The sequence below is a fragment of the Procambarus clarkii genome, chromosome 10 (assembly GCF_040958095.1).
Source record: "Procambarus clarkii isolate CNS0578487 chromosome 10, FALCON_Pclarkii_2.0, whole genome shotgun sequence".
Classification (NCBI taxonomy): Eukaryota; Metazoa; Arthropoda; class Malacostraca; order Decapoda; family Cambaridae; genus Procambarus; species Procambarus clarkii.
In genome coordinates this window covers 46665720-46679804 of record NC_091159.1, presented here as the reverse complement: position 1 = coordinate 46679804, position 14085 = coordinate 46665720, and the positions used below count along the sequence as shown (strand labels likewise).

Below are 14085 nucleotides of genomic sequence, written 5' to 3'. Positions count from 1 at the left end.
TGTCGGCAGCCTTCACGTGTCCTTCAAGACGTCTTTAAGCTGTCAAAGGTCTAAGCAAACTTTGAGGGGAACAACAGCCATTTTTTATACTCTGAAGACTTAGGCACGCATTTACTCCTGACCAGTGGCTTTCCTGCCTCTGATCAATGTATCATCTCTCAGGCCTCTGATTATTAACTTCTCCCTCTTATCAATGACTCTCCTCTCTTTCCTGTCATCAGAGACTTCTGTGGTTGACTTGGGTCTCAAGTGTGGGCCTTCACTCTAACACGTGTTGAACACGGTGTCTTGTTTATTATATCACTCTCCCAAAATATCTTGTATACCGTTATCATATCTCCCCTGCTTCTTCCTTCCTCAAGTGTGGTCAGTTCCCTGGGATGTTCGGGGAAGAGGCCTCGTTGTCCATCTCTGGACATTCTCTAGTTTAATCTGACGATATTTAATTCATTTTGTCGGGGACAGGTAGCCTGTGTTTATATATATGATAGGCTTATATCGAGGTCCCCCTCAAGGTTGAACTATGGACACTCCGCAGGATGCAACCCAACAATAAGCTGACTAACTTCTGGGCACCAATATACTGCTAGGTGAACAGAGGCACTAGGTGATACGAAACGTGCCCAATTATTTGTGTCCCGCGTGGGATTCGAACCAAGAATTTCCGAATGCAAGTTGAGAACGAACCCGACTGCACTAGCGAGCGCTGGACTGGTTTTCTAGTCCTACGTGCCGGCCTGGTGCCCGCTGACCGTGCCGGCCTGGTGCCCGCTGACCGTGCCGGCCTGGTGCCCGCTGACCGTGCCGGCCTGGTGCCCGCTGACCGTATTCTCCTAATATATAACTCTCATTAAATGAACAAATCCACAAGAGCCGTGGCGAGGATTCGAACCTACGTCCGAGAGCATCCCAGACGCTGCCTTAATCGACTCTCTCATTAAATTTGGGGGTTAAGTTTACTACGTTATTTCCTCTGATTGAAGAACACCTCGTGCCCTCAGCTTGTTCTGGTGGTATCGGGGGGTCGCGTTCTTCATAACCTTGCACTTGTCCGGGCTGGAGTCTAGAAGCCATCCTTCACGCCACATCTGGCACTCGTCCACGACCTCTCGCATCATGCCACAGTCCTCCTCCTCCTCTGTCATTATTCTCCTCATTAGTTCCACATCATCCGCACGCATGGATATGAATGAGGCTCTTTACTCTCTGTTAGGTCGATGGTGTATATTAGGATCAGAGAGGATCTTAGTACAGATTCTTGTGTGTCTATGTGTGCTTCTGTATGTACTGTTATATGTCTCTTGCTTCTTGTATGTGTGCGTCTGTATGTACTGTTATATGTCTCTTGCTTCTTGTATGTGTGCTTCTGTATGTACTGTTATATGTCTCTTGCTTCTTGTATGTGTGCGTCTGTATGTACTGTTATATGTCTCTTGCTTCTTGTATGTGTGCTTCTGTATGTACTGTTATATGTCTCTTGCTTCTTGTATGTGTGCTTCTGTATGTACTGTTATATGTCTCTTGCTTCTTGTATGTGTGCTTCTGTATGTACTGTTATATGTCTCTTGCTTCTTGTATGTGTGCTTCTGTATGTACTGTTATATGTCTCTTGCTTCTTGTATGTGTGCTTCTGTATGTACTGTTATATGTCTCTTGCTTCTTGTATGTGTGCTTCTGTATGTACTGTTATATGTCTCTTGCTTCTTGTATGTGTGCTTCTGTATGTACTGTTATATGTCTCTTGCTTCTTGTATGTGTGCTTCTGTATGTACTGTTATATGTCTCTTGCTTCTTGTATGTGTGCTTCTGTATGTACTGTTATGTCTCTTGCTTCTTGTATGTGTGCGTCTGTATGTACTGTTATATGTCTCTTGCTTCTTGTATGTGTGCTTCTGTATGTACTGTTATATGTCTCTTGCTTCTTGTATGTGTGCTTCTCTATGTACTGTTATATGTCTCTTGCTTCTTGTATGTGTGCGTCTGTATGTACTGTTATATGTCTCTTGCTTCTTGTATGTGTGCTTCTGTATGTACTGTTATATGTCTCTTGCTTCTTGTATGTGTGCTTCTGTATGTACTGTTATATGTCTCTTGCTTCTTGTATGTGTGCTTCTGTATGTACTGTTATATGTCTCTTGCTTCTTGTATGTGTGCTTCTGTATGTACTGTTATATGTCTCTTGCTTCTTGTATGTGTGCTTCTGTATGTACTGTTATATGTCTCTTGCTTCTTGTATGTGTGCTTCTGTATGTACTGTTATATGTCTCTTGCTTCTTGTATGTGTGCTTCTGTATGTACTGTTATATGTCTCTTGCTTCTTGTATGTGTGCTTCTGTATGTACTGTTATATGTCTCTTGCTTCTTGTATGTGTGCTTCTGTATGTACTGTTATGTCTCTTGCTTCTTGTATGTGTGCGTCTGTATGTACTGTTATATGTCTCTTGCTTCTTGTATGTGTGCTTCTGTATGTACTGTTATATGTCTCTTGCTTCTTGTATGTGTGCTTCTCTATGTACTGTTATATGTCTCTTGCTTCTTGTATGTGTGCGTCTGTATGTACTGTTATATACTGTTATATGTCTCTTGCTTCTTGTATGTGTGCGTCTGTATGTACTGTTATATGTCTCTTGCTTCTTGTATGTGTGCTTCTGTATGTACTGTTATATGTCTCTTGCTTCTTGTATGTGTGCGTCTGTATGTACTGTTATATGTCTCTTGCTTCTTGTATGTGTGCTTCTGTATGTACTGTTATATGTCTCTTGCTTCTTGTATGTGTGCGTCTGTATGTACTGTTATATGCCTCTTGCTTCTTGTATGTGTGCGTCTGTATGTACTTTTATATGTGCACTAACTTAAATGTGAGTAGACGTGTGTACTCACATAGTTGTGCTTCCGGGGGTTGAGCTCTGGCTCTTTGGTCCCGCCTCTCAACTGTCAATCGACTGTTTCTACTACTACTATTTTTTCCCCACACCCCACACAAACACACACACCCCAGGAAGCAGCCCGTGACAGCTGACTAACTCCCAGGTACCTATTTACTGCTAGGTAACAGGGGCATAGGGTGAAAGAAACTCTGCCCATCGTTTCTCGCCGGCGCCCGGGATCGAACCCAGGATCACGTGTACAGCGTGCTGTCCGCTCGGCCGGCCGGCTTCCTGTGTATATGTGTGTGTGTAAATAAAAAAAAAAATAAACTATACTCACGAAATGAACGGCATGGTAAACAACACAGCTCAATTCCAACGCAATGTCACACAAAATAATTATATCAAAATACAAAAATTCGGAATCTATGAAAATTAAATTTATCAATGAAATCGGAAACATTGAAATGGAATTCTTAACATATTTAGTATAGCGTGTGTTGCTATTACGTGCAACAGATGGCACTGTTTTTGAAAAAAAAACATGTTTTTACCTGTCACAGGTGTGGCATCCATGTAGTAGGTATATACAAACACGCGCATATTCGAATGGAACGTTGTGTCACAATTTCAAAGCAATCGGTGAAGAACTTTCGGAGAATACAGCGTGTGTTGCTCTTATGTCTAACAGATGGCACTGTTTAATTAAAAAAAAAAGTTTTTTTCGTCACAGGTAAGGCATGTATATAGTAGGTATATAAAAACACGCGCCTATTCGAATGTAACATCGTGTCAAAATTTCAAAGCATTCGGTAATGAGGTTTCGAAGATTTATCTCACATGAAAAACACAGTTTATATAAAAAAAATGTTTTTTTCTTGCCATATCATATCATATCTATATGGAGCTTGCCATATCTTGCCGGGGAAAGTGCAAGTTCCCCCAGCAAAGTGGCTGGTGGCTTACCGTCGCTGACAACCCCCGGCCACTTTGACTGGACGGTAGAGCGACGGTCTCGCTTCATGCAGGACGGCATTCAATCCCCTACTGTCCAAGTGGTTGGGCACCATTCCTCTCTCCCTCCGTCCCATCTCAATTCCTTATCCCGACCCCTTCCCAGTGCTATATAGTCATGATCGCTTGGAGCTTTTCCCTCCTGATAACTACCTACCTGTCCCCGACAGCGGGAATTATAGCGTTCCTCCGTAGCACGAGCCAGGACGTCGCCAGTGCCAGGACGGGGGAGGGTAGTTCATTTAACGGTTGGCCGGGTTAATGAGGGCTGGCTCCTCATGCCCCGCCTCCTGCCCCTTGTTCTACCTTTCCTCTTCTGGTTTAAAACTTTCCTGACGGTGGAATTCTTTGTCGTGTCTGGCTTTAAGATTGTAATGAAGGTGGTTTTCCACAATTCTTCTTCTTCCAGTCATTCTACTTGTTGACCATCTTGTACAGCAAATGGGGAGTTTCTTATATTTCTTTCAACTCATTTTGCGGTTCTTACTTCCACCTGTGTTCCCTCTGCGGGTGGGGCAGATGGGTGAGGGGAGGTTGTGTGAGGTGGGTGGAGGTGGGCAAGAATGGGTAAGACTAGTGGGTGGAGGTGGGCAAGAATGGGTAAGACTAGTGGGTGGTGGTGGGCAAGAATGGGTAAGACTAGTGGGTGGAGGTGGGCAAGAATGGGTAAGACTAGTGGGTGGAGGTGGGCAAGAATAAGTGAGAGTAGTGGGTGGAGGTGGGCAAGAATAAGTGAGAGTAGTGGGTGGAGGTGGGCAAGAATAAGTGAGAGTAGTGGGTGGAGGTGGGCAAGAATAAGTGAGACTAGTGGGTGGAGGTGGGCAAGAATAAGTGAGAGTAGTGGGTGGAGGTGGGCTAGTGAGAGCAGTTTTTTTTTCTACCACAGACGTGGCCACACATTTACAATGCTAACCAGCATATATACATTTTCTTCTGTCCTCCATGGACAGGGTTAGAGAAGTGTTAAACATATAGTTCAAGGGTTTATTGAACACTCAACCACAGAAGGTGATTCGGTGCTTTTGAAATGCTAAGCTAACCTACATACGTAAATACATAGATACACAGATTTACGTATGCCCTACATAAAGTGTTTGATGTGTCTTTTACATAGTGTCATTAATGTACATTCGCAAAGGTGAAATGTAATTCTGATCAGCTTCCATATATACTTTATACCCATACATATACATACACACACACACACACACACACACATATACATACATATATACACACACACACATACATTCACATACATTTGTCTCATTTACTCTGACAGGGTGAGGTAGCTGATAAAGAAACTAGTGTGCAATTAAGCACTTAATCACTGAAGGTGATGAAGGTGCTTTTACAAGCTCAGGTTATATAGTTACATCATATATATACATTGTATAATTGATATATTACATGGTCAATCTTGGATACAAGTCCAATATATCATCAAGTGTTCCAGTACTCATATAGTAATTACAGAGTTCAGCATACCTTAGCCCAGGAGGGCGAAAGTCAGTCAGTATGGGACATTCTACAATATAATGTTCAAGAGAGTGCATGTTTTCTCTTTCACAAAGTTGACACATTGTGTACTCGACATTTGGGTTTTGAGAAAGCTTCCAGATACGTCTATATCCCAGGCGTATTCTGGTCACTATAATATCACATTGCCGGGTTCTTGTTCTATTAGTCCCATATGTGAATGTCTCCTCACGATATCTATCATAATATTTAATGCTACAACTTTCAGGTCTTTGAGAATTTGTTAGGTCGGTGAGATTTTTGTTAGATATTTGTTTAAGTATTCTCTTTGTCATTGCTAATGAAACACCCATATCAATTTCTACCACTGGTTTTCTGCAGGCTGTCTTAGCAAGCATATCAACAGTGTCATGCCTTGAGATGCCAACATGTGATGGTATCCATAGGAATTTAATCTCAAATCTGTTTTCTTTAGCAGCTAAAACATTCATTCGAATATCACTGACTATTTTCTGGGTGTCACTACTATGTGCGTTCAATGCCAGGAGTGCACTCTGCGAGTCACAGTATATAAGTCCACTGCCTTTGTCTTTTAAAAATTCAGTGGCAAGGTATATACCTGCAAGTTCGGTTTGAGTTGTACTTTCCCAGTCATTGACGCGCTTCATTGTTGTATGTACGAGAGAAGATTGTTCAAATATGCAGCCCGTCCTCCAAAAATGGGGTGGTACAATATGTTACATGCACATCCGGTACATCGTCCACCTTCTTCTACAGAGCCGTCGGTATAGCACTGATACACATCGTTACCCATACTCTGAGTACTCTCAGTGATGCTTTTCAGTGTTAACTGTTTTAATAATGTAGTGTGCACACAGTGAGAGCAGTGGGTGGAGGTGGGCAAGAATAAGTGAGAGTAGTGGGTAGAGGTGGGCTAGTGAGAGCAGTGGGTGGAGGTGGGCAAGAATAAGTGAGAGTAGTGGGTGGAGGTGGGCTAGTGAGAGCAGTGGGTGGAGGTGGGCAAGAATAAGTGCGACTAGTGGGTGGAGGTGGGCAAGTGAGAGGTGGGCGGAGCTGGCAATTGGTGAGAGTAAGTTGTCAGTGTGGTGGCCGCGGCTGTGGGAGGAGGACGTCTGTCAGTGGTGGCGCCGGTGCCTGGCTCCACGCGTCACTTCTCATACACCAATAACACCCTCATTAAATGAGTTCATTTACAATTACTGATTACACCGCTCGAGGACTCTAAATTAGTGACATTAAACAAAAGTTGAAATATAAGTGTCATATAAATATAAGTTACAAAGTACTTACAAAAGGAAATGTAATTCAAAAGACTACACAGATATATCTGCATGTAGGAGTTGGGAAGCAAATAAAGCCATCGGGTTGAGGGGATAAATAAGCCAGAGGAGAGTGTGTAATCGAAGCCCGACACTTAAGATGCAGTCGAGGCACCCGGCTCAGTAGGTGCCACTCCTAGAGGCACCCGCTTCAGTAGGTGCCACTCCTCGAGGTACCCGTCTCAGTAGGTGCCACTCCTAGAGGCACCCGCTTCAGTAGGTGCCACTCCTAGAGGCACCCGTCTCAGTAGGTGCCACTCCTAGAGGCACCCGCTTCAGTAGGTGCCACTCCTCAAGGCACCCGTCTCAGTAGGTGCCACTCCTAGAGGCACCCGCTTCAGTAGGTGCCACTCCTAGAGGCACCCGCCTCAGTACGTGCCACTCCTAGAGGCACCCGCTTCAGTAGGTGCCACTCCTCAAGGCACCCGCCTCAGTAGGTGCCACTCCTAGAGGCACCCGCTTCAGTAGGTGCCACTCCTCGAGGTACCCGCTTCAGTAGGTGCCACTCCTCGAGGTACCCGCCTCAGTAGGTGCCACTCCTCGAGGTACCCGCTTCAGTAGGTGCCACTCCTCGAGGCACCCGCTTCAGTAGGTGCCACTCCTCGAGGCCCTATAAACAAGCACGGGCCGGGGCTCCTCTCAGACTATACTGGAGTAAAGTGTCTTCCTGCGGGGCGGCTGCAGGGCATCGGGGAGGCTGGTGGAGGCGTGCCCCGGGTGTGCTGGAGGCTCTCCGGAGAAGGTGGAGACGCCGGCATGGACTACAGGAGGATCAGCTTCCTCACCTGGACCACACTCACCGCTCTCCTCCTCCAAGGTAACCTCACAATACCTCACAACACCTCACAACGTTGTATCTCTTCACACAACACATTCATCAGACTTTTTTCAGAGCAGTTTACTTCGCGTCTCACGTTCCGGGAGGTGTGGCTTCGATTTTTGTTTATACCACAGGATATTCCGTGGGCATTGAATTAGAATGCTCACTGCAAGTGATTCCTGCGCTGTGATTACTTGACAAAAATTAAGCCACCCAAGAGGTGGCACGGGTATGAATAGCCCGTAAGTGGTCAAATTTTTGTTCAGCAAATCTATATAGTGCGCTGAGGTCGCATTTAATCGTCCACTTGCTATCGCGAGGGAGAATACTGCTTGACAGTATTTATGAGGGTGTCCAGTTGCTGGACACCTTTTTTCTGACCAGAAGAGTGGTAGTGTAGTAACCTGGGTTGTGAACGTTGATAAGTATATAATGGGTTAATCTATGCCGTGTCGTGGAATCCATGACTATGATTCAGGGAATTAAACTCCCTCTCTGGATTCCTCCCAGCCTAGTGACTCGTCTAGCCTATAAACATGAGGCTATGGGGGGTGATTCACTCAAAATATATCAACAACGGTGGGCTCTAACACTCATTTAACATACCCCATCTCATATATATATATATATATATATATATATATATATATATATATATATATATATATATATATATATATATATATATATATATATATATATATATATATGTCGTACCTAGTAGCCAGAACGCACTTCTCAGCCTAATTTGCCTAATAAGCCAAGTTTTCCAGAATTAATATTTTTTCTCTAATTTTTTTCCTATGAAATGATATAGCTACCCATTTCATTATGCATTAGGTCAATATTTTTTTATTGGAGTTAAAATTAACGTAGATATATGACCAAACCTAACCAACCCTACCTAACCTAACCTAACCTAACCTATCTTTATAGGTTAGGTTAGGTTAGGTAGCAGAAAAAGTTAGGTTAGGTTAGGTAGGTTAGGTAGTCGAAAAACAATTAATTCATGAAAACTTGGCTTATTAGGCAAATCGGGCCTTGAATAGTAGGCTGAGAAGTGCGTTCTGGCTACTAGGTACGACATATATATATATATATATATATATATATATATATATATATATATATATATATATATATATATATATATATATATGTCGTACCTAGTAGCCAGAACTCACTTTTTGGCCTACTATTCAAGGCCCGATTTGCCTAATAAGCCAAGTTTTCCTGAATTAATATATTTTTTCTAATTTTTTTCTTATGAAATGATAAAGCTACCCATTTCATTATGTATGAGGTCAATTTTTTTTTTATTGGAGTTAAAATTAACGTAGATATATGACCGAACCTAACCAACCCTACCTAACCTAACCTAACCTATCTTTATAGGTTAGGTTTGGTTAGGTAGCCGAAAAAGTTAGGTTAGGTTAGGTTAGGTAGGTTAGGTAGTCGAAAAACAATTAATTCATGAAAACTTGGCTTATTAGGCAAATCGGGCCTTGCATAGTAGGCTGAGAAGTGCGTTCTGGCTACTAGGTACGACATATATATATATATATATATATATATATATATATATATATATATATATATATATATATATATATATATATATATATATATATATATCACTATTTTCAGTTTCAAAACTGTTTTCAAAACAAATATGGTGACAGATCTCACGATTAGAATGTACACATGTTTTGGAATATTAAAAATTCATATACATAATGCGGGTCCATTAGTTCCACAACAGGTGTCCACAAGTGTATCAGCAGTAGTAGTGACCGGACATGATTTCTTCAAATACTGATTTGTCCAGGTATGAGGAGGGGCAGAGTACCTGTGTGGTACACGGAAGGTCATGTACCCGTGTGTTATTGTGTTGTGTAAATCATATCTCTTGGCTCTGGGACAAGTCTAAGTCACATATCTCTAGACTTTGTAAACTTTTGTTTTTGTGTGTATAACAAGATACGGGCTCTAATGTTTCTTCATAATCCAGTAACGGTCTGACATATGTGGTATACATCGTCCTGAACGGCTCTGTTCAGATTCTAATCCGATCTTATGTTGACCAACCTTGCATATGCATTTGCACATGAACATTTTTTATATTCGTTTCATGTGGTCGTCTGGTAATCGGTTCTGTAATGTCAACCCTCGGGTCATTTTTTCTGCCCGATTCCAAGAGAGAGAGAGACAGAGAGAGATTAAAAAAAGAAGGGTGGTAGGTGGAGGGAGAGGAGGCAGGGAGAGGGGACAGGAGGAGGGAGAGGGGACGGGAAGGAGGAGAGAGAGGGAGGGAGGATGGCATTCAGAGTCAAGTATCATTATATTAGCGCCGGTGGGTAAGTCTTGAGCACTGTGCTTGTCAAACGCGGCTCTGTGCTTGGCCGGTGACCTGTGCCAATCATGTACCGCCAAACACACTCATCAACATTCCCTAAACACGTAAGAACAATCTTAAACGAGAAACAATACAAAGCAACTCCACAAACTGGAGAAACATTCACGGGTGATCAAGAAAGCAATATCACTTGACCTCTCAACTTGTTTCTTGAACGTTAAGAATGAAGAAGACATTTTACCAATGGGTGATGAGGCTTCGCTAATGCTCCAGACTTGACCCTACTGAGTGGTGACAATATTGACTTAATTGACTGAATCCTGAGAATGTTCTAATGTTCTAGCCTGAATATAGAGCAGTTGAGGTCAGAAAACAATACGGGAATATCATATACTATTTAAATATATGGTTTCTAATTCCAATATTAAATGCCTTGAAGTGAACGAAGCAGGACAAAGCTGCGAGATGTTTGGTGCTAAGGTAACTGGAAACTTCTCGGGCAGTTAAGAAATAACACTATATTTTTAATCACCATCCTTCACTCCTTCCTAGTATACACAAAAACAATACCCACCTCCCCAGACCAATAAAAAGCAAGTGTTATGTCAAATGTTACATACACAGTGTATCAAGTGTAGTTCGTAAGTGTAGTGTTAAGTGTAAAGAAGTTTCTGAGAATGTAAGAAGCCCTTACGAAACGCTTCTAGGCGGCAGACCATTAATAAAAATGAATTTTGGAGAATTTATATTTTTATTACCACCGACAGTGAAGAAAAACATAAGAAATATTGAAAAAAAATCGTGTTAGAATTATTAATTTTACTTTTTCGGTCATATTTAACAACATATGTTTACAAGAAAGACTGCTACCAATATATATATATATATATATATATATATATATATATATATATATATATATATATATATATATATATATATATATATATATATCATAGCAACATATCCAAACAGAAACTTCATAATGCAATAAAAGAAATATAATAAATTTTTATCTTGACCCGGGATTCATAAGACATATTGTACTGAATGACGTTACGGAAGCCACCTCCATCCACATCATTAAGACCAGATTCGACAAAGAATTCGAACGTGAGGATAGTTACAGCAATATGAAATAGTTACAACAATATGGAAGGCATACAACATGGCTACAGAGTAGGGAATAAAGAGCTAGAGCTTACATCCCCTTAGTCACTGTTAGGGAAGCTGACACACACACAGACCTACTAACAGAGACACTTCTTCTTCTTGAGGTTATCTTGAGATGATTTCGGGGCTTTAGTGTTCCCGCGGCCCAGTCCTCGACCAGGTCTCCACCCCCCGGAAGCAGCCCGTGACAGCTGACTAACACCCAGGTACCTATTTTACTGCTAGGTAACATGCCCACACAGACCAACTAACAGAGCCACTTGCCCACACAAACAGCTATAGACCCCACCACCTGAAGCCACGCTCCACCGCGCTCCAAACACCCATATCCATTCAAATTCCCGCGCGTAGCCTAGTCTTCACCCTGAACGCTTCAATTTGACAAATTAAAATGCATTCAAATTGCAAAATGGAAATTTTACAAATATTTCTCTTAATTAAGATGTTCCAAACTCTACAGAACTGGCCAATATAGTTTCTGAGCGATATTGGGAAAAGCTGAATATCGCCAAATATTGTCAGGGCAAAAATATATTAAATTTTAAGTAGCGGCTCACGTGTGGGTGGCAGTGGTCGGTGGCGCGGTTCCTTATGGTCAATATTCAGCACTAAACTCCCGCCCGTCCCGACCATAAAGTTACCCACTGTCATGACCTTATGGCTCACCTCTCAGGCCTTGGCTCACCTCTCAGGCCTTCTCTAGAAAAGCTCCCAAATCATCTGCTTAAATTTGACACGACTAAAGTTAACTCATTTTAAGTCACTTCTAAAACCTTTATTTGAATTCAATCTGTTTACACTTAAAAATAATAATGGTCAGGGTTGAATGACAATTGAAGAGAGAGAGAGAGAGAGAGAGAGAGAGAGAGAGAGAGAGAGAGAGAGAGAGAGAGAGAGAGAGAGAGAGAGAGAGAGAGAGAGAGAGAGAGAGTTAGTTCACCATCGCCAGCTGGCCATCTATGGTCCACTCAGCTGGCTCATTGGACACTGTTGGTTCCTTTGTTCTCTCCCCAAGTAAAAATAATTGCTGTCTTCCCACTTCCCCTCCATCATTAGCTTCTCTCTCTCTCTCACCCGTTCACATCTTGCTTCCTCCTTCCCTTCACGCTTGTTCTTCCCTCTTCACAGTACCTCCTTTCTCCAGCTACTCTTTCTTCCTCAGTTCTTCACCCACACCTCAAGTTCTTCATTTTATTATTGTATTCATTCACCCTCTTAATACTGATTAATTCTGATATTATCTTTTTTTTTTGAGATATGTACAAGAGTTGTTACATTCTTGTACAGCCACTAGTACGCGTAGCGTTTCGGGCAGGTCCCTGGAATAAGATCCCCTGCCGCGAAGAATCATTTTTTCATCCAAGTACACATTTTACTGTTGCGTTAAACAGAGGCTACAGTTAAGGAATTGCGCCCAGTAAATCCTCCCCGGCCAGGATACGAACCCATGACATAGCGCTCGCGGAACGCCAGGCGAGTGTCTTACCACTACACCACGGAGACTGTGAATCTTGATCAGGATCTTGATCTAGTCCTGTCACTGTGATCCTCCTCCTGTAGCCGCACTTATTTTCCTTCACTTTCCTCTTCCTATCGTCTCAATGTCTCTTGTTTCAAGGTTTATGTCCAATTTTCTTTGCATTTCTCTTTTTAGTAGTTTCCCCTGTTATACTGCACTCAGTATAGTTGTATGAAAACCTTAGGAGCCCCAAAGATTACACTCAGTACTATTTGTATATACAGTACTGTATACTGTATATATACAGCCTGTCCTCTCGAGCGGTGCCAACGTCGCTAAACTGATCTACCAAACTGCCAGAACCTAACCTTTGCAAGGCCCCACCAATAGAAAACGGGTCATCACGTCAATTTTGCGAGTCACTATGATTTCTAGTTCAGCAGTTTTCGGTCTTAGGGGATTCAAATGTCTAAGATCGTCGAGTACCTGTCAACTAGTCTTCTAGAAATATTAGGGAATGAACATTGAAGTTGCAAAACTTGCAACTAAGAAGAGGAATACAGACATTTACATGCCACAAAGCCTTGCAGAGATTAAGAAAATAATTAGAGATAGAACAATGCAGATGTTGAACAGTAATCACAGCAGCAGGAACATCATGATCTGTGGGGTGGTAGAAGAATTCGACCAATTACGAACACATTATTCCCCCCAAAAACTGGAAAAAGTCCACTTGCCGTGCATCAGGCTTGAGAACTCATGCGCATGGGAAATAGGCTTACGGGCTCTATAAGAAGAGAGGAAATGTCAATATGGTGGAGAAATGTCCAACAGACCACTGGAACATTATCTAACAGCGCAGAGTTACAAACCAAATAAAATTTCAACCGAGATTCAACAGCGTAGAGGAATTTGCTACACATTGGACAATCTTACTGAAGCAAACATACGAATGATAAATACTCATCCACCGCCTAAGTAGGACAGGAATGAGAAACATTTAGTGGTCCAGCCAGAGGATTAGGCTCCATGCAGGAATATCCCTGTACACCAAAACAGGAACATACACCGGAGTCCCCAAGACTATACACTCAGTATGCCTGTATATAAACCACAGATGTCCCTAAGACTCACGGCTGTAATGCTAAGCTTAACATAAAAGCCGGAAGCCTTACACGCTTGTGAAAGGGCTGGTTTATGTTGTGAAGAGAAGCTTGACTTTCTCGTCTAGTCTCGGGCAGCACTAGGCTTCTCTGGTCATTTGTTTCCAGGGAAATTATGTTTAGAGTATCGTTGAGGGTTGATGTATGTATGTTTGGTGAGGTGATGCTCAATGATTAGGTCACACTACACCCCCCCACTGTGACCAGGTCACACTACACCCCCACCACTGTGACCAGGTCACACTACACCCCCACCACAGTGACCAGGTCACACCACACCCCCACCACTGTGACCAGGTCACACTACACCCCCCACTGTGATCAGGTCACACTACACCCCCACCACTGTGACCAGGTCACACTACACCCCCACCACTGTGACCAGGTCACACCACACCCCCACCACTGTGACCA

General features: G+C 42.5%; 1 protein-coding gene across 1 annotated transcript in view; it reads left to right on the top strand.

The window, feature by feature from the left end:
• Positions 1-6472: 6472 nt before the first annotated feature.
• The window catches only part of LOC123773991 (cell adhesion molecule 2), a gene marked incomplete in the record, with an annotated part of 140893 nt that continues 133280 nt past the window's right edge, over positions 6473-14085 (top strand). The window contains 1 exon segment of the mRNA XM_069322001.1: positions 6473-7517. Within this exon segment, the coding sequence (XP_069178102.1) occupies positions 7457-7517 (61 nt within the window).